General features: G+C 40.2%; 1 protein-coding gene across 1 annotated transcript in view; it reads right to left on the reverse strand.

Moving 5' to 3' along the window:
- Positions 1–27,232, reverse strand: part of LOC124776613 (serine/threonine-protein phosphatase 6 regulatory ankyrin repeat subunit B-like) — a 379,233-nt gene that overhangs the window by 186,548 nt on the left and 165,453 nt on the right. The window contains exons 7-9 of the mRNA XM_047251691.1: positions 10,448–10,549; positions 6,547–6,648; positions 6,378–6,458 (exon numbers count right to left, since the gene is read on the reverse strand). Coding sequence (XP_047107647.1) covers positions 6,378–6,458; positions 6,547–6,648; positions 10,448–10,549 — 285 coding nt within the window. The remainder of the gene's footprint in view (positions 1–6,377; positions 6,459–6,546; positions 6,649–10,447; positions 10,550–27,232) is intronic.

The following is a 27,232-nucleotide window of genomic DNA, read 5'->3' on the forward strand; positions in this document are numbered from 1 at the left end:
TGGGTGGGAAGGATCTCCAGTAGGATGTCCCACATTTCGGGATATGGTGGTAGATAATCAAAGCTCTGACAGAGGATGTGGCTCAGTTGTCCCAATCCAGGGTGATATTGGGTGACAACTGGGACACTACTTCGCAGCTGGTTCTAAGGGGTGTGGGACGACTGGAGGTGTATGGGGATATGGCAGGGGGGATAGTGCTGTCTCTTAAGAGCTTTGTGAGATCTTTAGCACACTGGGAAGGGAGTTCTTCTGGTTCTGAGACAAATTTGAGAACAACAACTTCCTTGGATGACATTAAATTCAAAAATTTTGCTACAAATGCTTCAGAAACTTACTGTTAAAATTTTGACAGTAGAGAAAATGTCTGACTTCACTCTCTGCACTTTGACTGGTAAATGTTCATCACAAAAACTCAAAACTATTGCCTAGCCTTTAAAACCCCCATCTGTACTCCACCAGTACTCTGCTACCAAAGAAACAGCTTCCTATGTGTACAGATTGAATAATATCCCTGATAATATTCAGAACGTATACTGACAAATCAATGAAGAAAACCAAGAAGTGATTTGGAACCAGACATAAGGTGCTGGGAATAAAAAAGTAACAAACTGTGAGGTTTTACAGTGACACTGTTATTCTGTCACAGACAGAAAAGACTTGAAGGATCAGTTGAAAGGAACTTACAATGTCTTGAAGAGAGGTAATAAGATGAACATTAGCATAGGTAATGGAATATAGTCAAATCAAATCAAGTGGTCCCGAGGGAATGGGATTTGAAAATGAGACACTGAGAGGAGTAGATGAGTGTTCCTATTTCGGTAGCAAAATAACTGACAATACTGAAGGAGAGATGAGTTAAAATGTCAGCTGGCAATAACAAGAAAAGGTTTCCTGCAAAAGAGAAATATGCTAATACGAAATATAAATTTAAGTGCTACCAATTTTTTTATGAAAGAATTTGTTTGGCTTGTAGCTTTCATCACATGGGAAATGTGTGCAACAAGCAGTATAGACAAGATGAAAATGGACATTTTTGAAATTTTGTGCTACAGTAGAACACAGAATATTGTATGGTTAGATTTGATAATTAATGCAAAGGTACTTATTGGTATCAGGGAAGAAAATAAATTTATGGTAGAAGTTGACTAACAGAAGTTTCAGCTGGAAAGGGGGGGGGGGGGGAGGGGGGGGGGAGGGGGGGGGGCATCAAGCCAGTTCATATTTCATATGGATGTAGGTTGCAATGCAGAGATGAAGACATTTGCACTGGATGGACTAGCAAGAGGAGCTGGCAGCCCTGCAGCCAGGTGATTAGCGAGCAGCCCTGCAGCCAGGTGACTAGCGCAAGTTTTGGTGTTCTCGTAAAGATAGGTCATTTTAGATTTTAATAACATTTAGTTTAGTACTGATTACATGGTAAACAGATGCATTAGTGTGCTTTTTAAGTGTACCATTAAGGGCTTTAATTTTCTTTATGTAATATAGTAGAAAATGTGAAAAGATCATACAGTCGAGTTATAGCCGTATTTTCTGTTTACATTTTGCTGCAGCAAATCTATAGAATTTCATTTAATTGTTTTTTGCTTTCTCCAGCAATTTAACTGTAGCACACCTCTTCATTATTTAACTCACATTTCTGGAAAGTAGCATAAAGTTTTAGTGGTTGCTTCATAAATTTTGCACTGTTGTTTTTGTTTACATATAGGCCAATTTTGTGGAATCATATTCTCACGTTTATCATTTAACTGACTTATTCTTAAGAAACTATTATGTTTATCATAAGTCTTGTCACAAGTGGGGCACTTTTCGGGTTCTTCCTTTTTTGAAACATTGGAGGTTACACTTCCCTACAGCTTAGGTCTTTGTGGCAAACGAATCTGCTCCACTCCTGAATCCCTGAACCATTACACCAATAACCCGAAAACAGCTTTCGCATTCCACAACTACCCTCCCGACCTGGTACAGAAGCAAATAACCAGAGCCACTTCCTCATTCCCTCACACCCACAACCTCCCACAGAAAAACCCCAAAAGTGCCCCACTTGTGATAGGATACTTTTTGGGACTGGATCAGACTCTGAATGTGGCTCTCCAGCAGGGATATGACTTCCTCAAATCCTGCCCTGAAATGAGATCCATCCTTCATGAAATCCTCCCCACTCCACCTACAGTGACTTTCCGCTGTCCACCTAACCTTTGTAACCTCTTGGTTCATCCCTATGAAATCCCCAAACCACCTTCCCTACCCTCTGGCTCCTACCCTTGTAACTGCCCCCGGTGTAAAACCTGTCCCATGCACCCTCCCACCACCACCTACTCCAGTCCTGTAACCCGGAAGGTGTACACAATCAAAGGCAGAGCCACGTGTGAAAGCACCCACGTGATTTACCAACTGACATGCCTACACTCTGAAGTCTTCTATGTGGGAATGACCAGCAACAAACTGTCCATTCACATGAATGGACACAGGCAGACAGTGTTTGCTAGTAATGAGGATCACCCCGTGGCTAAACATGCCTTGGTGCACGGCCAGCACATCTTGGCACAGTGTTACACTGTACGGGTTATCTGGATACTTCCCACTGATGCCAACCTATCAGAACTCCGGAGATGCGAACTTGCCCTTCAATATATTCTCTCTTCCCGTTACCCACCAGGCCTCAACCTCCACTAATTTCAAGTTGCCACCCCTCGTACCTCACCTGTCATTCAACAACATCTTTGCCTCTATACTTCCGCCTCGACTGAGATCTCTGCCCAACCTCTTTGTATTTACATATGTCTGCTTGCGTCTGTATATGTGCGGATGGATATATATGTGTGTGTGTGTGTGTGTGTGTGTGTGTGTGTGTGTGTGTGTGTGTGTGTGTGTGTCTGTGTGTGTGTGTGTGTATACCTGTCCTTTTTTCCCTCTAAGGTAAGTCTTTCCGCTCCTGGGATTGGAATGACTCCTTACGCTCTCCCTTAAAACCCACATCCTTTTGTCTTTCCCTCTCCTGTCCTCTTTCCTGATGAAACAATCTTGGGTTGCGAAAGCTTGAAATTTGTGTGTGTGCTTCTGTGTTTTTTATTATGTCTATCATTGACAAAGGCCTTAATGGTCGAAAGGTATAATTGTGTGAATCTTTTTGTTGTGCCTATCATGACCCAGCATCTCCAATGTACAGTGAGTAGCAACTTTCCTTCTCTAACATTGTTAAACTCTAACTTCTACACCATTTCAATGCAGTAATGTGTTCATTGTAAATAAGTATTGTAGTAGCTCTATTATATGTTTATTACCTTATAAATAAAAACACCTTTTTTTTTAAATTTTAAATTCAGTGCATTAATGCAATCTTAGTAAATGAGTGTTGTAAAATGATTCTTTCATATAATGTTAAAAAAAAAAGAAAATGAAGATCATTCCACTTGGGACCTGTGGAAGGTACATTAGCTTATCTGTCTGAGTTGTAAATATTTGTCATGTATTATTGTTTTTCTGGCATGTTCTACATCCTGATGGGCCTCTGCACTACGGATAAATTGGAATGAAAGTAAAGCTAATCTAATCTAATCAATGACAGCAACATCACACCAACCTTTGGACTGAAGACAACAATGACACAAATCTTTAAACAAATACCCATTGGAATTCCAAACTGTAAATGTGAAGAAACTGTCAGCCATTGGTTGGCACTCATCTTACTCATCTGAGTCAATCACCATTACTAATCACCAGCCAGTAGACATCCACTGTTAGTTGAAGGCCTTCTATAGACTATTATAAGACTTACAATCTTCAACAATATAAATTCATGGGGCTCCCACACGCCAACTTATTGTCTTATTTCTTGGAATCTAACAAACAACACCATTGGTCCATCTAGTATCCATTCCCCTGGATTCCCCTGGTCACATATCACTCTCATCTCTATTTTATTTTCATTACAGTCATAAGCACGCTCCCACTCATGTTTGTTCCCTGATCCATTTGTTAGTTTTCCTGTCTCAGCTAGTATCAAATTTCTAGCATGGACCTCTATATTGTTCACTGTGCAGTTACTAGTTTTTGAATGGTTTTCACATTAAACGTCAACCCCTTACTGCCATAAGTCAACAGTGGTAACACACAGTGATAAAAAATTTTCCTTTTTTGAAACATCAGAGGTTACACTTTGAAAGCTCTATTTACAATACCAACAAAAACATGAAGCACCCTAAATACATAGCTGAATATCGATGTAATTTTGTAGACATACATAACATCAGTGAGTCTCTAAATGATTACAGCTGGAATGATCCATGACAAGTAAATCAGCCACCAGAGTGTATTAGAGTTGGTCATATTTAGTGTTTTTACTAGGCCTGGTATGGTATTTAAGGGGCATGAACAACATCAGATGTTGAGTGACCTCTGTGAAGTGCATGGAGATGCTGCATGCTTATGTGAGATAGCATAATCAGCATCCAATAGATTTTTAAAGGGAGCTCATTGTGGGCCTCCATTTGGCCTGATAATCAGATCATGCAATATGAGATTTTCACTCTGCAGCGGAGTGTGCGCTGATATGAAACTTCCTGGCAGATTAAAACTGTGTGCCCGACCGAGACTCGAACTTGGGACCTTTGCCTTTCGCGGGCAAGTGCTCTACCAACTGAGCTACCGAAGCACGACTCACGCCCGGTACTCACAGCTTTACTTCTGCCAGTACCTCGTCTCCTACCTTCCAAACTTTACAGAAGCTCTCCTGCGAACCTGCTGTGAGTACCGGGCGTGAGTCGTGCTTCGGTAGCTCAGTTGGTAGAGCACTTGCCCGCGAAAGGCAAAGGTCCCGAGTTCGAGTCTCGGTCGGGCACACAGTTTTAATCTGCCAGGAAGTTTCAGATCATGCAATATCCATATTTGGAGGCATTTGGATGTGACAGTAGCCTAGTTTTGGGCCGTTTGGAAATGTGATGGTAGGCGTATTTGTTTTCAAGTTTCTGGATGACTATATTTGACCACTAAAAAGGAGAATCATCATATTTTGCACCAAACAATGCTTTGCAACACCTTTGTGGCTAAACCTGATAACAAGTACTGAACTACCAGGAAGATTACTTGTCAACTCATACCACTGGTGGACACTAGCAGCAGCCAGTGTAGTCTGCTGTTAATACCAAAACACAAATCACTGTATCTGGGTGGTGCTGTGACCAGGAAGCGTGGACTGCTGATGAATGGTGTTGCATTGTTAGTTGGTTGGTTGATTGATTTGGGGGAAGGGACCAAACAGCGGGATCATTGGTCCCATTGGATTAGGGAAGGATGAGGAAGGAAGTTAGCCATGCCCTTTCAAAGGAAACATTCCGGCATTTGCCTGAAGTGATTTCAGGGAAACCATGGAAAACATAATTCAAAATGGCTGGACACGGGTTTGAACTGTCATCCTCCTGAGTGAGAGTCCAGATGCTAACCACTGCACCACCTCACTCAGTGTCTTGTACTGTGTTCAGCAATGAATTACAGTTCTGTAATATACTGAATGAGCATAACCTGTGAGTATGGCAGCAACCTGAGCAGAGATCTCATTCCTTCCATGTTTTGAAGAGGCACAGTAGTGCTGTTCCTAGCATCATGGTATGGGGAGACATCAAGATGACTTCATGTCAGAACTGGTAGTGACTGACAGAACTCTGTTGCCACAATAGTAGGTCATGGACATCCTCCATCCTTAAGTGTTACCTCTCATGCACCAGTATTGTGGTGACAGTTTTCAACAGGACCATATTATCCACATATGGCACATGTCTCTGTGAACTATCTCCATGGTGTTGAGGTAGCCCCTTGGCCAGTAAGCTCCACAGATCTGTCCCAACTAGAACGTTGGTGAGACTACCTTGGATGTCAACTCCTTTCTAGTGCCAACAGTTAGGATATCAAAGACCAGTTACAACAGTTGTAGACCACCTTGCCTCCTCAGGGGAGGATACAACAGCATTATCACACCCTTACCAACTAAATGCACCTAGGCCAGAGGAGGTGCAGTATCACACCTGTAAGTGGGCTCATACTGCCAAGCTCTTTGTAAATTACACTCGATATTGTAATCAGTGAAGTGGCATCACACATCCTCTCAACCCACGATGTTTCATTTCATTTTCTCCTTCCCTTCTGGATGCTTCACTTTTTTTATATCACGCAGTGTAGTTTAACAAATTCATTCCAAGCCATTTCCCCTTTGCTCTTGATTTCTTTTCCTGTCAGTCCAGTTATTGTCTTCAGGTACTTACATAAAAACTATAGCAATTATTTAGCTTTATGGATTCTTGCTGCTTCCTATTAGATGTGTTCATTACACATTTATTGTCTTCCTATATTTAATTTCTTATACTGCCTATTACAAATTTGCTTACCTTTGGAGACCTAAGTGCCTCAAACAAAGGAGATTCCCCCGACAATTCATAATATACAGGTCCGCCTGCTTCATAGCACCCCTGAAAAAAAAATAAACACAGTACTAAAGTACTACACTCTAATGTTATCAAATAGACTGATTATACAATACTCAGAAGATGAACTTACCAAACATCTTATAGTGTGGCCTTTTTCTGTTGATGGCGAGTCTCTGTTAAAACTCTGTCTGCCATTTACATCTGCACCTTCAGCAATCATTCTATTTGTTTGCTAGAAAATGACAGATATCATTAACAAAATTCATTATTAATATATTAACTTTTTATTTAATCCTGCAGAGAATTCTTTGTCAAACTTAAGTGGCAAACATTCCATACCTTTCTGTATTATCACAAAGGAATTTGTTAGACAAGGTGTAATGCATTGCTGAACATCAGTAAATAACCTTCAATTATGAGCACAATACAGAAAAATGAGATTAGGCATTAATGTAATTATCTTGTCCTACAATCTCCACACATGACGATGTCACTATCAATGAAAGGGGTAACCAGAGTAATTAGGTGCTTCTAGACTCCCAGAAAGTTCTACAATATTTCGATAATATATCTGATGAGGTTTGCAAATGAATAAAAATTTTCTGACAGGCAGAATTTAGCATGTTGTACTTGTTGGAGAGTCATCTGGAGACACTGAGAAGTATCTGCCATGCCCTTGGGATGTGTAATAGGATTGATAGTGTTTGTGAAATTCTTTCAATTCATAAGGAGGCAGGGGTAAAATACAGGGAGCAAAAGGCTATTTACAATTTGTACAGAAACCAGACAGCAGTTATAAGAGTTGAGAGGCATGAAAGAGAAGCAGTGGTTCAGAAGGGAGTGAGACAGGGTTGTAGCCTATCCCCAATGTTATTCAATCTGTATATTGAGCAAGCAGTAAAGGAAACAAAAGAAAAATTTGGAGTGGGAATTAAAATCCACAGAGAAGAAATAAAAACTTTGAGGTTTGCTGATGACATTATAATTCTGTCAGAGACAGCAAAGGACCTGGAAGAGCAGTTGAATGGAATGGACAGTGTCTTGAAAGGAGGATGCAAAACGAGGATAATGGAATGTAGTTGAATTAAAGCAGGTGATGCTGAGGGAATTAGATTAGGAAATGAGACACTTAAAGTAGTAAATGAGTTTTGTTATTTAGGGAGCAAAATAACTGATGATGGTCAAAGTAGAGAGGATATAAAATGTAGACTGGCAATGGCAAGGAAAGCGTTTCTGAAGAAGAGAAGCTTGTTAACCTCGAGTATAATTTAAGTGTCAGGAAGTTGTTTCTGAAAGTATTTGTATGGAGTGTAACCTTGAATGGAAGTGAAACGTGGATGATAAATAGTTTAGACAAGAAGAGAATACAAGTTTTCGAAATGTGGTGCTACAGAAGAATGCTGAAGATTAGATGGGTAGATCACATAACTAATGAGGAGGTATTGAATAGAATTGGGGAGAAGAGAAATTTGTGGTATAACTTCACTAGAAGAAGGGATCAGTTGGTAGTACATGTTTGGAGTCATCAAGGGATCACCAATTTAGTACTGGAGGGCAGTGTGGAGGGTAAAAATCGTAGAGGAAGACCAAGAGATGAATACACTAAGCAGATTCAGAAGGATGTAGGTTGCAGTAGGTACTGGGAGATGAAGAAGCTTGCACAGGACGGAGTATCATGGAGAGCTGCATCAAACCAATCTCTGGACTGGACACCACAACAACAACAACTGTTTGTGATATACACTGATAGGAAAAAAATCACAACACCAAAAATAATTAATCCAGAGTAATGAAATTTTGGGAATACATTTGTTTAGGTAACATATTTAAGTGATTAACATCGCAAGATCACAGGTTGATGTAAGCATGACATAAGCTATTGCAAAAGTGAAATGCTGGATCATTAATAACTGATGTAACTGCCAGAATGTTGAATGCAATCAAACAACTGTGCATGGACTGTGTTGTACACATGCCAGATGTCTGTCTGTGGTACCAGACATAAGTTTGTGAGATGAAGTTCCATGCCTGTTGCACTTGGTCAGACAATACACGGACGGGTAATGCTGTTTGTGGATGATGCTGGAATTGACGTCCGATGATGTCCAATATGTGCTCAATTGGACACAGATCTGGTGATTGAGCAAGCCAAGGCAAAATACCAAAACTCTGTAGACCACGTTGGGTTACAACAGTGGTATGTGAGTGAGCATTATCCTGTTGGAAAATACCTCCTGGAATGCTGTTCATATATGGCAGCATAACAGGTCGAATCACCAGACTGATGTACAGTTTTGCAGTCAGGGTGCATGGGGTAACCACAAGAGTGCTCCTGCTGTCATACAGAATCACACCACAGATCATAACTCCAGGTGTCAGTCGAATGTGTCTAGGGTGCAGACAAGTTGGTTGCTGGCCCTCAACTGGTCTTCTTCTAACCAACATACAATAATCACTGGCTCCGAGGAAGAAACAGTTTTCATCAGAAAACACAACAGATCTCCATGATGCCCTCCAATGAGCTCTCACTTGACACCACTGAAGTCACAAATGGCAGTGGTTTGGGTTCAGTGGAATGCACACCACAGGGCATCTGCCGCGGAGCTGCCCTTGAAGAAACCGATTTGTAACAGTTCATTGTGTCACTGTGGTCACAACCTCTGCTCAAATTGCTCTGCAGTTCCAATATGATGTGCCACATCCCCACACTGAATACAAAAGTTGCCCTCTAGGTACTGACATATGGCAGCACAGAGCCTGGTGTACTTGCAACTGTACATTCTCATGACCACCAATGCCAGGAGTCACGTATAGTGACTACATTCATGGCAAGTCTTCCTGCAATATCACAGAAGGTACATCCAGCTTCTCATAGCCCTGAATTAAATGTATCTATTTGTGTTGTTATAGCAACTGCTGACAAAGCCACTGGTTTTTTATATATCATCAATACATATTGTGTATAGCCCTTCTGATGTATGTAATAAGTTTCTTCCTGTAAATTTCCATATGGTTCAGTTTTCAGTTGCAGTACCACAGAAATCCATTGCAGCCTTGTAAAACAGTTCAGATTTACAGCTACAGAAATTCCACACTAGAACAAGCTGGGCAACTGATCACATACAATATGAATCAAATAAATCAAACAACATGTGCAAACCCTTTCTGGCATCATAAGATGCAAAATTATGGTATTCAATTTCATTCTTTGAAAGGAACATACCCTATTGTAGAAATTCAAAGAAATAGGCACATTATGCTTTACTTAGATTAATAAAGCACATCTCCAAAGTAATTCTTAGAATATGAATTTGAGACAACAAAAGGCATTGCTTAAATTGCATACAGATATAAGCAACTGCACTGCTGAGAGGTTTCACTCAAATGTCAACACAAACATTTAAAGCCAACAATGATAACATTGTTAACTGATTCATCACATCTGAAGATGGCAGTCCATTGGCAGAGCTAGCAAAGTGAACTTTGTAATTACTAAGTGATCTTGATGTGAGAAATTACAATATAAACATGCATACCTCCCTTGGGCAGTACACCAATTCTTTAAAAAAAACAACATATAGGATCAGTTGGTGAGCAGATTTTCAAAAAAATCTTAACGTGCTGCTAGGATGATAAAAAGATAATTTATGTGTCATATGACAAACAGGGCATAAAAAAATTGTGTCGATGATTACTGAGAAATCCTTTGGCTTGGTGGTTCAGTAGGTAGGTGCCAGACTACAAAGTGAAAGGCCAAGGACTTGATACACAGTTGGTCATGGAATTATTTCTATCACTAATTGTTTCCAGCACCTGTGGTAATGATTTGTTAGTGTGAAAAATGGCAATTTAAGCATTAATTCAAAGGTCACATTTAATGGCATGTTCGGCCTTATTTGGTCAGACAAGTCAGTCCAAGATTTGAATGAAGGCAAGAACATACCATCACCAATAAGACCACGCCTAGATAAGCCCTGTCGTGTTAAAACCGACCTTCAGATTGAGGATAACTTTATTTAACTTACAATTACCTCATAGTCATCATTCCTGACTGCAATGTGGAGAATCTTAGTGAGACTGTCTTTCTCCAGGCATGATGTTTCAGCTCCTGATTTTATTAATGCCTGCACTTCCTGGAACAAATTGCAAAGAACTGAATAACACATACAATTTTAAGAAGAAAGGAAATATTCGTAGATTGCATGTGTGTTACCATTGTATGCACAAGTGCATTGAAACTTTCGGATAACCTTAAACAGTTTTTGTGCAGACTGAGTTAAAGCAAGTAATACACTGTACAAATATATCATGTGTTGCATTTCATTATTCATTCTTAGTTATGGAATGTAATGGAGGTATTACATTTCAGAAAATGTTATGCTGGATATTTTTCCATGTGTTGTTGTTGATGAGCCATACTAATACAACAATAGATTGTGAGTAATGGTCCCAAGTTCCTGAGATAAGGTCAATTGGAAGAGGGATAACCAAATAACATACAAAATCTAAATAATATGCAAATCTAAAATAATATACAAAATCTAAAGGGCTTTCAATGTTCAATCAATTGTGTTCGAATAACTTTATCAATTAGTTGTTTATGATATTTGTATAACATAGTTCCCCTTACTGGTGCTTCTCATTGAGCTCAAAAGTTAGTAAAATTATGACAATGAATTTGTGTAGGTTTTGTCATCTTTATTTATGAGAGACAACATCTTCACAGATGTCTAGAAGCTCAATTTATGCTTACAGGACAGCAGCTCCTTATGGGAGAACCCTGGTGTGTGTGTGTTATTGGTTATCAGCATTAGACTGGTGCCTGCAGGTATTTTCAAGCCTTGAGAAGGAAACCCTAATCCTAGAGTTACTTTGTAGCAATGCGAGAGACAAAAAGTTGCAGAAACACAACATAAATTTATCTCACAGTTTCAGTTCCCTGCTGTCATGGTGAGGAGGGTGTGAGAGTATTTTAAAATGCCCATACTACAGAAATGAACAGTGAAACAGAAAGGCAATTTGAATGAAAATACAACAATCCTCATAAAAATGCTTAGTAAAATTAAGGGAATTAATGTGAAAATTTGTGTCCATGATCTAGTATCTTTAATTAGTAATCAAAATGCCCCTGGTCCTGGGTTTGAACTCCACCACCACTTAAAACTTGAATAAAAATTATCACTAATTGTGGCTGAAGACTTCTGGCAACAGCAATCAACCTCATTTAGCCTACAGCCTTGTCGGAGAGGGCAGACAGAGTTTCAGGGCACTGTCTTGCACTCTTTGCACTTGGTGACAGTGGTGGGGAGGAGGAGGGGGGGGGGGGGGGGGAGGGGACTGACCCTAAAGGTGGAAGAATCAGCAATTATCAACAGCATGAGAATGCACAAAAACCACCGAATTGAAGACATGTAATGTGTATCACAGGACTTGTAGCCTGTAATTGAAAAAGTGCCATGATGCTCTCTCCACTGGCAAAAGACCTGGTCTAGTCCCCCATTTGGATCTCTGGGAGGGGACTGCCAAGGGGGATCATACCATGAGAAAAAGATTAAATAACCAATGAAAGGATAACATTCTATGGCTTGGAGCATGGAATGTCAGAAGTGTGAACGTGGAGAGGAATCTAGAATATCTGACAAGGAAAATGCTAATGCTCACTCTAGATGTAGTTAGTTTCAGTGAAGTGAAATGGAAATATGACAAGGATTTCTGGCCATATGAGTATAGGGTAATATGACCAGCAGCAGGAAATGGTATAAATTGAGTAGGATTCATCATGAATAGGAAGGTAGGGCAGAGAATGAGTTACTGTGAAAAGTTCAGTGATAGGGTTGCTCTCATCTAAATCGACAGCAAAGCAAAATCGACAACAATAGTTCACATATAAATGCTGATGTCACATATCGAAGATGAGGAGATAGAGGAAGTATATGAAGATACTGAACAGGTAGTTCAGTACATAAAGGGAGATGAAAATTTAATTATCATGCAGGACTGGAATGTGGTTGTAAGGGAAGGAGTAGAACAAAGGGCTACAGGAGAATATGGGCTTGCTACTACGAATGAAAGAGGAAAATGACTAATTGAGTTCAGATAGTAATTGCAAATACTCTGTTCAAGAATCACAATAGAAGGAGGTACACCTGGAAAAGGTCAGGAGATTCAGGAAGATTTCAGTTAGATTAAATCATGGTCAGGCTGAGTTTCTGAAATTATATAGTGGGTTGTAAAGTGTACACAGGAGCAGATATAAACTCAGGTCACAAGTAAGTAGGGATAAAGAATAGACTGAAGTTTAAGAAACTAGTAAGGAAGAATCAGTGTGCAAGGAAATGGTATATGCAAGTACTAAAGAATAAAGAAATATGCAGGATGTTCTTGGAGGCTACAGATACTGAGATAAGGAACAGATCAGAAGGCAGTTCAGTTGAAGAGGAATTGACATCTCTAAAATGAGCAGTCACAGAAATTGGAAAGAAAAAAATATTGGAAAGAAAAAAATAGATACAAAGAAGTTAGCTGCAAAGAAACCATGGGTAACAGAAGAAATTCTTCAGTTGATGGATGAAAGACAGAAGTACAAAAATGTTCAGGGAAATTCATGGATACTGGTCACTTAGTGATGAAATAAACAGAAAGCGCAGGGAAGCTAAGGCAAAATGGCTGCATGAAAAATATGAAGAAGTCAAAAACAAAATGACTGTTGGAAGGACTGACTCAGCATATAAAAAAGTAAAAACAACTTTTGTTGAAATCAAAAGCATGGATGGTAACACTAAGAGTGCAACAGGAAATCCACTGTTAAATGCAGAGGAGGGAGTGGATAGGTTGAAAGAGGACATTGAATACCTCTATAAAGTGGAATATTTGTCTGATGTGATAGAAGAAGAAACAGGAATTGATTTAGAAGAAGCAGAGGATCCATTATTAGAATCAGAATTTAAGAGTGTTTTGGAGAACTTATGATCAAATAGGGCAGAAGGGATAGATACCATTCCATCAGAATTTTTAAAATCATTGGGGGAAGTGGAAACAAAACGACTATTCACTTTGGTGTGTAGAATGTTTGAAGCTGGCAATATACCATCACACATTTGGTACAATATCATCAGCACCATTCCAAAGGCTGCAGAGCTGACAAATGCAAGAATTATCACACAGTCAGCTTAACAGCTCATGCATCTAAGTTGCTGACAACAATGATATACAAAAGAATGGAAAAGAAAACTGAGGATGTGTTAGATCACAAACAGTTTGGTTTTAGGAAAGGCAAATGTACCACAAAGGCAATTCTGATGCCATGGTTGATGATGGAAGCAAGACTAAAAAAAAAGTCCAGAAACATTCATAGGATTTGTTACCCTGGAAAAAATATTTGATAATGTCAAATGGTGCAAGATGTTCAAAATTCTGAGGAAAATAGTGGTAAGCTATAGGGAGAGATGGGTAATATACAACATATAAAATTGCCAAGAGGGAATAATAAGAGTGGAAGACCAAGAATGAAGTGCTCAGATTAAAAAGAATGTACAACAGAGATAAAGTCTATTGCCCCTACTGTTCAATCTCTACATCGAAGAACCAATGATGCAAATAAATGATAGGTTCAAGAGAGGAATTAAAATTTGGGGTGGAAGGATATCAATGATACAGTTCACTGATGAGATTGCTATCCTCAGTGAAAGTGAAGAACAATTACATCATCTGCTGAATGGAATCAAGAGTATAATGAGCACAGAATAGGGAATGAGAGTAAATCAAAGAAAGACAAAAGTAATGAGAAGCAGCAGAAATGAGAACAGTGAGAAAATTAATATCAAGACTGGTGATTATGAAGTAGATGAAGTTAAGGAATTCTGCTACCTAGGCAGCAAGATAACCAATTATGGATGGAGCAAGGAGGACATCAAAAGCAGACTAGCACTGGTGAAAATGGGCACTCCTGGGCATGAGAAGTCTACTAGTATCAAACATAGGCCTTAATTTGAGGAAGACATTTTTGAGATTGTTCATATGGAGAACAGCATTGTAAAGAGTGAAACACCGACTATGGGGAAACCAGAACAGAAGATAATCGAAGCATTTGAGATGTGGTGCTACAGACAAATGTTGAAAAGTAAGGAATGAGAGGGTTCTGCACAGAACCTAAGAGGAAAGGAATATATGGAAAACACTGACAAGAAGAAGGGACAAGATGGTAGGACATCTGTTAAGACATCAGAGAATAACTTCCATGGTATCAGAGGAAGTTGCCGAGGGTAAAAACCGTAGAGGAAGGCAGAGCCTGGAATACATCCAGCAATTAATTAAGGATGTAGGTTACAAGTGCTACTCTGTGCTGAAGAGGTCGGCTCAGGAGAGGAATTTGTGGTGGGCTGTGTGAAACCAGTCAGAATACTGATGACAGGGGGAAAAACAGGCTCCCTTTTGTATTAGACTGGGAGCACACACACTATACACTATATATGACAATTCTGGAATACTCAATAAATGAACACTCAATACAGGAATACTCAATACTCAAGTAGCTTATTATACTTACCATGAGAGCAAATAGTTATTGTAGACAGCAACATAAGGATGGTGGTGTGGCAGTTTACATTAGTGAGAATCTCAAGTACAAGAAAATAAGCTATCTAGACCAGTACAACAAAGAAGGCTTGATTGAAGTGACAGGCATTGAGGTCCACACCAAAGAGTGTAGAGAGGTTATGAGAAAACATAAAGTTATTGGGATTTATCATCCACCAAAGGCAGATGTAGTTAGCTTCATAGACATATTTAGTAGAGTAGTGGGACGTTGTGGTCCCAGTGACCTAACTATACTTGGTGATCTGAATATTGAGGCAAAATCTTCCAGTTTGCGTAATATGAGGTTAATAGATACTCTTAACCCATATAATCTCATAAATGTAGTAAATAGTGATACCAGGGTAACAAAGTCCACATCTAGCAGAATTGATTACGTTATACTATGTAAATATATTAAAGACAGTGTTAGGTGCTGGAATATGGATTTTCACTACTCTGACCACAAAAGCCAGCTTGTTGTAGAGTATGTAAACACAAGCATCCCAAAAATGACAAAAGTTATCGAAAATAAAAGAATCCTAAAAGAGGGTAACATCCTTGCCCTAAGAAATAAATTAGCTATAGAGGACTTGGATCTGGTTTACCAGACTAAAGGATCTGAAAACAAATGGGCCAAATTATATGATACTATGCTAAGACACTTTGACAGATGCTGCCCTGTTAAGAAAATACAAAGAGTGTTCACCCATAACCAAAGTGCAAAAACCAACAGACTGATACTGCCAGCAAATATGATAAAACTCAGGCAAAACTTCCAGCACCTGTATGTGTTACACAAGTCAACAAACCTGCAGGTTTTTAAGGTCAAGAACAATGAAGACAAGAAAATCTTTAAGAAAGAGCTTTCAAATCTAAGAAAACAGATATACAGCAGTGAAATAGCTCAATCAGACAATATAGCCAAGACCTCATGGAGAATTGTAAATCAATTTCGCAAAGCCACACTGAAGCCAGAAACTGAAATTGTAAATATAAGACATGAAGGAAACACAATTAAAGATCCTAGTAAAGTCTGCAATGTTTTCAATAAATACTTTATATCTGCAGCTGTTAGTCCAGTTAATATCACAATTGTGAGTAGTGAGGTAAAGCTCTGCCCCTTTGAAGAGCCACCTTTTGAATTCAAACAAGTAAGTGAAAAAGAAATAGTTAAACCAATGCATAAAAAAGGATCCAAGGAAGAGGTTTCAAATTTCAGGCCCATATCATTAATACCTGTCTTCAGCAAAGTATTTGAAGTTGTGCTGCTGACACAACTTAGTGACTACTTCTCGAAAAATAAGTTCCTAACAGAGACACAACATGGATTCCGAAAAGATCATAGTACTAAGCCTTTGACTTGGTAAACCATGAGTTACTTTTAAGTAAACTTGAGTCATACAATGTAAATGCTGCATCCATGCAATTGCTGGCTACATATTTATTTAACCGCAAGCAGTGTACAAAGCTGACTTACAAAATCAATAATCAGATCATTAATTTCCAGTCCAAATATGAGACAGTCACACGAGGTGTACCCCAAGGCTCAATTTTGGGCCCTTTCCTTTTCCTAGTGTACATAAATGACATAGAGCAACCTTTCAACTCCCAATTGGTAACATATGCAGACAATACCTCACTGTTATTTCTTGGTAAACAAAATGATGAGTTAACGTTGGTAGCAACTGAGGGTCTACGTCAAATAACTACTTATTTCCAAGACCAAGGTTTGAAAGTTAATATCAGTAAATCTCAGTTATTGCCATTTAAACTTACAAACTCACACCAAACCTCTATCAGTAACATAGGTGGAATTGAAGAAGTGGACACAGAAGGCTGCATATATTTAGGTATTCACCTAGATGAAAATCTGAGACGGGTAAACCATAACAAATTTTTATGCAATAAAAGCAGCAGTTCATTACATCTAATCACCCAGTTATCAAAAGTAGTCCCACATCAGACATTAAAAACAATTTATTATGGAACCATTTTTGCACAGATTAATTACGGGATACAGATATGGGGTGGTGCTGCTGACATAGATATGAACAGAATATTAACCTTACAGAAAAGAGCAATCAGAATCATCCATGGATTAGGTGTATGAATAGCTTTTTCTTTATTTGAGCTACAGAGGAAAGCCATGTTGACTCATCTCAAATTCACCAAGAGTTTCGCCATGGAACTGTTAGAGTGGAGATGAGTGCAAATTCAAAATTTATAAGAGATGTCATGGAAGTGATCCACAAAGCTCTGAGAGACATTCAGGAATAAACTGAAAACAAACCAGGTGATAGAATGGAAAAAGGAAGGCCTGTATGAAGGGCCAAGAAATCGAAAACAGCAGGTAGTAAATGCATCAAATGTGATCGGCCATTTACCTGGAATGTAGTAGAAAGCTGTGAGTTGACTGTGCGAAAGTGCTGTGGTTTATATATTTATTGTTCCCCTGTTTATTACCTTCATTTACATTTTCTGCAATCTTTCAGTTATATTCATAATATCATGACTGATGTAACAATATTTAGAATCATTTCAAAACTAATACTAAATTACTGCACATATTCGTGATATTTCATGTTCATTTTAAATAATGTAAACAGGCAGAATAGTCTTAAGTTTACTTACAGTATAAATTAGCTAGCTATTTACTTAAGTTTTTGTTGACTAATGTGGAGCTACATGATATAAACACTATGAGGACTAAGAGACCAGGTGCTGACAAGGGTGACTACTACAGAACTACAACTTTAATAAGTCATGATTGCAAAATATTGATTTAAATTACTTACAGAAAAATGGAAGCACTGATAGAAGCTGACCTTAGGGAAAATCAGTTTATGTTCTGGACATGCAAGAGCTTACTGACCCTACGACTTGTCCTAGAAGACAGGTTGAAGAAAGGCAAATGTTGTTTCTAGAATTTGTAGATTAAGAATAAGCTTTTGATAATGTGTACTGGAATACACTCTTTGAAATTCTATGGTAACAGGGATAAAATACAGGAACCAAAAGTTTATTTGCAACTCATATAGGATTTAGATTGCAGTTAATAAGTTTCAAATGACATGAAAGGTATATTTGAGAAGGGAGTCAGACAGGGTTGCAGCATATCCCTAATGTTATTCAAACTGTACGTTGAGCAAGCAGTAAAGGAAACAAAGGAGAAATTTCAAAAGGGAATTAAAGTTCATGGAGAAGAAATAAAAACTTTAAGGTTTGCTGATGATGCTGTAATTCTGTCTGAGATGATAAAAGAATGGAGTAGACAGTGTCTTAGAAGAGATCATAAGATGAAGATCAACAGAATTAATCGAGTCTATTCCAGGCAGTGAGTACACATAATAGCAAACCTCACACCACCTGAAGGAGGCCTGTATGAAGGGCCAAGAAATCGAAAACAGCAGGTAGTAAATGCATCAAATGTGATCGGCCATTTACCTGGAATGTAGTAGAAAGCTGTGAGTTGACTGTGCGAAAGTGCTGTGGTTTATATATTTATTGTTCCCCTGTTTATTACCTTCGTTTACATTTTCTGTAATCTTTCAGTTATATTCATAATATCATGACTGATGTAACAATATTTAGAATCATTTCAAAACTAATACTAAATTACTGCACATATTCGTGATATTTCATGTTCATTTTAAATAATGTAAACAGGCAGAATAGTCTTAAGTTTACTTACAGTATAAATTAGCTAGCTATTTACTTAAGTTTTTGTTGACTAATGTGGAGCTACATGATATAAACACTATGAGGACTAAGAGACCAGGTGCTGACAAGGGTGACTACTACAGAACTACAACTTTAATAAGTCATGATTGCAAAATATTGATTTAAATTACTTACAGAAAAATGGAAGCACTGATAGAAGCTGACCTTAGGGAAAATCAGTTTATGTTCTGGACATGCAAGAGCTTACTGACCCTACGACTTGTCCTAGAAGACAGGTTGAAGAAAGGCAAATGTTGTTTCTAGAATTTGTAGATTAAGAATAAGCTTTTGATAATGTGTACTGGAATACACTCTTTGAAATTCTATGGTAACAGGGATAAAATACAGGAACCAAAAGTTTATTTGCAACTCATATAGGATTTAGATTGCAGTTAATAAGTTTCAAATGACATGAAAGGTATATTTGAGAAGGGAGTCAGACAGGGTTGCAGCATATCCCTAATGTTATTCAAACTGTACGTTGAGCAAGCAGTAAAGGAAACAAAGGAGAAATTTCAAAAGGGAATTAAAGTTCATGGAGAAGAAATAAAAACTTTAAGGTTTGCTGATGATGCTGTAATTCTGTCTGAGATGATAAAAGAATGGAGTAGACAGTGTCTTAGAAGAGATCATAAGATGAAGATCAACAGAATTAATCGAGTCTATTCCAGGCAGTGAGTACACATAATAGCAAACCTCACACCACCTGAAGGAGATGGCTGTGTCAGTAGTCAAAATATTCTACATAAGATGGAAACAACTTGGCAGAACTTCCGGAAGCACAACAGTATTAAATGCTTTCTACAGAATTAATATCATTCTCACAGCAAAATTGTGATGTCTTGATCCTTGGAATAGCTGTGTTATGACAATTACCAGATAGTTTTTGTAATCAATTCATTTCATAATTAAACTGGCTGAATAGCAGAACATTATATAAATATAACATCTCAAGTGAATTATAGTCAATCCAATATCAGTGTGACATACTTATAAGCATAGTTAGTAGGTCTCCACACAAGGACAAATCAGAAAGGCTTTACCCCTATTTTTTTAGCCAAATTACAGCTGTAAATGCAAAGTCAACATATCCATTTCCAATGTTGTACATTTCTTGGTTCACACAAGCCTTGCCTCCTGGTAGCTCTGCTGAACGACACTGCTGTCAGTTGTTAAAGATGGTGGTTGTGCTTCACACATCCACAGCATTAGTGCAATGAAGTGTGATTCATTTTCTATGGAGCAAGGGATGAATTCCCATGAACATCTACAGGTAAAAACAGCCCACATATGGGGGAAACTGTCTCGCTTTTAGAACTGTGATGTTGTGGTGGCCTTGAAGTCTTGCATGACAGTGAGCAGTCGAGGAGGCTGCATTTGTTGCTGATTGACAACAACCTTTCCCACGTGGATGCAATGGTGGAAACAGATCAGCATGTGCACATCACAGGCATTTCCCAGGAGCTTGACATATCACATGGGAGTGCAGTGATTCACAGGCAATGATGAATCCAAGACAGCAGTTCGACGATGGTTCCATAGTCAGCCAGATGAATTCTACCACAGGTGCATCTCAAATTTAGTTCTGTGATGGGACGATTGTGTGAACTTTTATGGGGACTATGAGGGTAAATAGTGTAAGGTACAAAGCATAGAATGTATATTTGTCTTTACCTTTATGTGCCTTATTTTGGCTAGTAAAAAGTAGGGAAAATACTTTCTGATTTGTTTATTTATTGTATTTTTTTGCATGGAGACACCAACTGATGACTTTTGCAAACATCATAGCATTTTTTTACAAGTTTAGTACAGTCATATATACATATGTGATTACATATACATGATACAAATGTACCATTGTACCTAATAAGGCACAATATTGGGTGTTACATCACACCTATTACAAATAGTCAGAGTTTACACACATATATACATATATATATCTAAAAACAAAGATGATGTGACTTACCAAACGAAAGCGCTGGCACGTCGATAGACACACAAACAAACACAAACATACACACAAAATTCAAGCTTTCGCAACAAACTGTTGCCTCATCAGGAAAGAGGGAAGGAGAGGGAAAGACGAAAGGAAGTGGGTTTTAAGGGAAAACCCGTCCTTTTTTCCCCCTAAGGTAAGTCTTTCTGCTCCCGGGGTTGGAATGACTCCTTACCCTCTCCCTTAAAACACACTTCCTTTCGTCTTTCCCTCTCCATCCCTCTTTCCTGATGTGGCAACAGTTTGTTGCGAAAGCTTGAATTTTGTGTGTATGTTTGTCTTTGTTTGTGTGTCTATCGACGTGCCAGCGCTTTCGTTTGGTAAGTCACATCATCTTTGTTTTTAGATATATTTTTCCCATGTGGAATGTTTCCCTCTATTAATATATATATATATGAATATAATAGGGAAACATTCCATGCGGGAAAAATATATTTAAAAACAAAGATGATGTGACTTACCATACGAAAGCGCTGGCAGGTCGATAGAAACACAAACAAACACATACATACACACAAAATTCTAGCTTTCACAACCAATGGTTGCTTCATCAGGAAAGAGGGAAGGAGAGGGAAAGACGAAAGGATGTGGGTTTTAAGGGAGAGGGTAAGGAGTCATTCCAATCCCGGGAGCGGAAAGACTTATCTTATGGGGAAAAAGGGACAGGTATGCACTTGCACACACACACATATCCATCCGCACATACACAGACGCAAGCAGACACACACACACACACACACACACACACACACACACACACACACACACATATATATATATATATATATATATATATATATATATATATATATATATATATATATATATTTTAAAAAAACACAGATGATGTGACTTACTGAACGAAAGTGCTGGCAGGTCGATAGACACACAAACATACACACGAAAACACGAAATTCAAGCTTTCGCAACAAACTGTTGCCTCATCAGGAAAGAGGGAAGTGGAAAGAGGGAGCGGAAAGACTTACCTTAGGGGGAAAAAAGGACAGGTATACACTCGGACACACATGCATATCCATCCGCACATACGCAGACACAAGCAGACATTTGTAAAGGCAAAGAATTTGGGCAGAGACGTCAGTCGAGGCGGAAGTACAGAGGCAAAGATGTTGTTGAAAGACAGGTGAGATATGAGCAGCAGCAAATTGAAATTAGCGGAGATTGAGGCCTGGTGGATAACGAGAAGAGAGGATATACTGAAGAGCAAGTTCCCATCTCTGGAGTTCTGACAGGTTGGTGTTAGTGGGAAGGTGGGAAGTATCCAGATAACTCGGATGGTGTAACACTGTGCCGAGATGTGCTGGCCGTGCACCAAGGCATGTTTAGCCACAGGGTGATGCTCATTACCAACAAACACTGTCTGCCTGTGTCCATTCATGTGAATGGACAGTTTGTTGCTGGTCATTCCCACACAGAAAGCTTCACAGTGTAGGCAGGTCAGTTGGTAAATCACGTGGGTGCTTTCACACGTGGCTCTGCCTTTGATCTTGTACACCTTCCGGGTTACAGGACTGGAGTAGGTGATGGTGGGAGGGTGCATGGGACAGGTTTTACACCGGGGGCAGTTACAAGGGTAGGGGCCAGAGGGTAGGGATGGTGATTTGGGTATTTCATAGGGATGAACTAAGAGGTTACGAAGGTTGGGTGGACGGCGGAAAGTCACTATAGGTGGAATGGGGAGGATTTCATGAAGGATGGATATCATTTCAGGGCAGGATTTGAGGAAGTCGTATCCCTGCTGGAGAGCCACATCAGAGTCTGATCCAGTCCCGGAAAGTATCCTGTCACAAGTGGGGCACTTTTGGGGTTCTTCTGTGGGAGGTTCTGGGTTTTAGGAGATGAGGAAGTGGTTCTGGTTATTTGCTTCTGTACCAGGTCGAGAGGGTAGTTGCGGGATGCGAAAGCTGTTGTCAGGTTGTTGGTGTAATGGTTCAGGGATCCCGGACTGGAGCAGATTCGTTTGCCACGAAGACCTAGGCTGTTGGGAAGGGACCGTTTGATGTGGAATGGGTGGCAGCTGTCATAATGGAGGTACTGTTGTTTGTTGGTGGGTTTGATGTGGACGGACGTGTGAAGCTGGCCATTGGACAGGTGGAGGTCAACATCAAGGAAAGTGGCATGGGATTTGGAGTAGGACCAGGTGAATCTGATGAAACCAAAGGAGTTGAGGTTGGAGAGGAAATTCTGGAGTTCTTCCTCACTGTGAGTCCAGATCATGAAGATGTCATCAATAAATCTGTACCAAACTTTGGGTTGACAGGCCTGGGTGACCAAGAAGGCTTTCTCTAAGTGACCCATGAATAGGTTGGTGTACGAGGGGGCCATCCTGGTACCCATGGCTGTTCCCTTTAATTGTTGGTATGTCTGGCCTTCGAAAGTGAAGAAGTTGTGGGTCAGGATGAAGCTGGCTAAGGTAATGAGGAAAGAGGTTTTAGGTAGGGTGGCAGGTGATTGGCGTGAAAGGAAGTGCTCCATTGCAGTGAGGCCCTGGACTGTTCCGACCCGGTGTTTCTTCAAAATGTGGGCGATTTTTCCCAAGAGTGTGCCTGTATATGGAATAAATGCAGTGCCTACCTCCTCCCTCGTGATTTCATCCATCTCCACAGGTTGTGCTGTAGTGTTTGGGTGGAGAGCATGTTGAATCTGCCACTCTGAGTAGCCATTTTTTCGAAATACAATTCTCAGATGTTCCGATTCCTGGGGTAGACTCTCTGCGTAAGACAGTGCACGCCCTATGTACTAGAGTTTTAAGTACCCCATTCCTCTGTGAAGGGTGGTGGCAGCTGTCTGCGTGCAAATACAGATCAGTGTGCGTTGTCTTCCGATACACCCCATGACCTAGGGTGCCATCAGCCCTTCTCTTGACCAAGACGTCAAGGAAAGGTAATTTACCCCCTGTTTCAGTCTCCATAGTGAATTTGTTGTTGGGGTGTATGGAGTTTAGATGTGTAAGGAAGTCAAGGAATTTTTCCATACCATGTGGCTAGATGACGAACGTGTCATCCATGTAACAGAAAAAGCAAATAGGTTTCCGTTCGGATGACAACAGGGTTTCCTCCTCGAAGTTCTCCATGTACAAATGGATATTTTGACTATCAAATACGCCAGGAGAAACTCAAGAATCACATCATACACCTTTACGGGGAGGAGATGTACCGCATCATGAAGAAATTTGAAAAGTTGCTGCACCATAGATGTCGTTTGCTAAGTACTCTTGCCTTTCTAAAGAGATGTCATTCTGAGAATGTTGTTCCAAATTTTGCTAAGGTTATGCATCACATCGATTCTGCAGCAGCTAAGAGAATCAAGAAACGAGCCAGCCTCGCATTGGTATGTGAGAGAGTGCAATTAACCCGCTGGAGCCTTGAGTTTATCTCACAGGAATTACTCAAACTACATTTGCAACTGGCTAGTAATTTCACTTCTTTTTCCTGGGATTGGATTGATGGTGTCACCTGGGTTGCGGCTGATTCCGTCCATAAGAAGGCAATGGGACATCAAACAGCTAAGTTCTCACGTCTCCTTGAGAAACCATCTCTGCAGGTTCTGTGCATGACTGTCATCAATTTGAGTGGCATGGTGTTGAGTGATGATGCGGTCTCAGTTTTGCAGAAAGGTCTCAACTTCGCTCCCACCCCCAAGTTCACTCCGGTCGCAGAAATTGTTAGTGCAGTTGAACAGGTTGCAGCTCAGCTTCCGCCTGAATCAGCTGAAGAAATACGTCGTGAAACTTGTCATGCGTTGACAAAATCCGATCCAATGAAGTCAAATATTGCCCGTAAAGAGAGGGCAACCATTCGTGATCTGAGGAAGTGCTCTGAAATTGTTGTCTTACCGGCTGACAAAGGCAATGCTACAGTTGTTGTCTCCCATAAGGACTACACTGATAAGGTGCAGAGCCTGCTAAATGACGATTCCTACCGGAAGATCAGCGTTGACCCTACAAAGAAGGTGGAGGACAAGATGAGGTTGCTTCACAAGGATGCAAATTTACCAGAGGGTGACGCTAAGAAATTGTTACCCCAAGGTCCGGTACCACCTAGACTATATGGACTCCCAAAGGTTCACAAAGAGGGGGTACCATTATGCCCCATTGTCAGCAAAATCAGGGCACCTACATATTTGTTGGCCAAATACCTGACGGGAATATTAAGTCCTTATGTGGGTAAATGCCCTCATCACATCCGTTATTCCGTGGATTTTGTTAAACGCCTTGATAGCTTCAGGTTGGATGAGTCAGATATCATGGTGAGTTTTGACGTCATTTCCTTGTTTACGAGGGTACCCCTGCGAGAGTCACTAGAATTGATTGGTCAGAAGTTTGACGAGAAGACCACTGAACTTTTTAGGCATGTCTTGACTTCCACGTATTTTCTTTTTAATGGAGAATACTACGAACAAACGGAGGGAGTCGCCATGGGTAGCCCACTCTCACTGGTGGTAGCGAATTTGTACATGACGAACAAACGGAGGGAGTCGCCATGGGTAGCCCACTCTCACTGGTGGTAGCGAATTTGTACATGGAGAACTTCGAGGAGGAGGCCCTGTCGTTATCCGAATGGAAACCTACTTGCTTTCTCCGTTACGTGGATGACACGTTCGTCATCTGGTCACATGGTATGGATAAGCTCCTTGACTTCCTTACACATCTAAACTCCATACACCCCAACATCAAATTCACTATGGAGACTGAAACGGAGGGTGAATTACCTTCCCTTGACGTCTTGGTCAAGAGAAGGGCTGATGGCACCCTAGGTCATGGGGTGTATCGGAAGACAACGCACACTGATCTGTATTTGCACGCAGACAGCTGCCACCACCCTTCACAGAGGAATGGGGTACTTAAAACTCTAGTACATAGGGTGCGCACTATCTCTGATGCAGAGAGTCTACCCCAGGAAATGGAACATCTGAGAACTGTATTTTGAAAAAATGGCTCCTCAGAGTGGCAGATTCAATGTGCTCTCCGCCCAACCACTACAGCACAACCTGTGGAGATGGATGAAATCACGAGGGAGGAGGTAGGCACTGCGTTTATTTTATATACAGGCGCACTCTTGGGAAAAATCGCCTGCATTTTGAAGAAACACCGGGTCGGAACTGTGTTTTGTCCTCTGAATAAAACTCGTGCACTGGTGGGGAGCGCCAAAGATGACCTCGGTTTGAGGAAGGCCGGCGTATACCAGATTCCGTGTCAATGTGGCAATTTGTATATTGGTCAGACAATGTGTACCGTCGAGGATCGATGCCATGAACACCAGAGGCACACTTGGCTGATGTACCCGAGCAAATCGGCGGTCGCTGAACATTGTTTGTCGGAAAATCACGCTATAGAGTATGAATGCAAGAGTATTCTGCTACAATGATGACCTCATAAACCGACTGTGGCTATAATGTTAGCAAACCAGTGATTGGGTTAATCAAGAGTAAATCGAGCAAACGTATAGTTGTGACGACCACGGCGGACAGAGCCATCACTCCGACTTCATCTCAGACGCCGTCGCAATCTGTTCCACCGTGCAACCATGGTGCAAGGTGCAGACAGCGGAGGGAGTGCGCCGTGGGTGGAGGGTATTTAAATCGGCCGCTGCTGCGACCAAACCCAGTTCCCTCTGAGCAGCCATAGCATACGGATCTCCGTGCTGGCACATTCACAGGAGCTCAGTCCATCCGTTCACCTGATGATGGCGACATGTATGATCGCGAAATATTGTGCCCGTTGGACACTGTAGACCGGCAGTACACCCATGGATATTTTGATTATCAAATATGCCGGGAGAAACTCAAGAATCACTAGAAATAAGATATCTTCATGAGATGATTTGAATACTAATGTCTTCATCAGAATGCCTATGAAAGATTTGATTACATTTTTGTCAGTATCTCCATAAATGGACTGATTAACAGCTGTCTGCAACTGTACTATTATTAGACTCAGTTCCACATTTGTATGTAAAGCTATTTGATCTAACATGTAGTCATCAAATACACTCTCACATATTTGAGATGTAGTAGGCATGTGACCCACATTTCTACTTTTACCTGTTAGTTCAGCCATTCCTCCTTTCAAAATGTTGTGCTATGATGTTTTTCTGACAGTCTCACAACTTTCCCACTTGCAGTTCTTTGTGCCATAAAAATACTGTATTTGCAGTGGGGAATTATGTGTGGTACAGATCACACCAGGCTCTTCTTACAACAAAGCAATTTCTTCACTAGTCAAGGAGCCTACAATTTATTCCAGTGCTACTCCACTTGATCTGAGAGGCCAGTGTTTTGGGTTAAGGGTCAAATTGCAATTAGTACATTATTCCTGAAGCCTTAAGGTATTCCACCTGTCTCATATATCTTACACACCAAGTGGAGTAATTTTGTCATGGAGGGCTCTCCCAAGGGTCTCAGTAATTCTGAGGGAATGTCAGCTACTCCAGAGGTCTTGTCTCTGCTTAGGTCTTTCAGTGCTCTGTCAAATTCTTCACACATCATATTTCCTACCCCGCCTTCA

This window comes from Schistocerca piceifrons, chromosome 1, assembly GCF_021461385.2.
Source record: "Schistocerca piceifrons isolate TAMUIC-IGC-003096 chromosome 1, iqSchPice1.1, whole genome shotgun sequence".
Lineage (NCBI taxonomy): Eukaryota > Metazoa > Arthropoda > Insecta > Orthoptera > Acrididae > Schistocerca > Schistocerca piceifrons.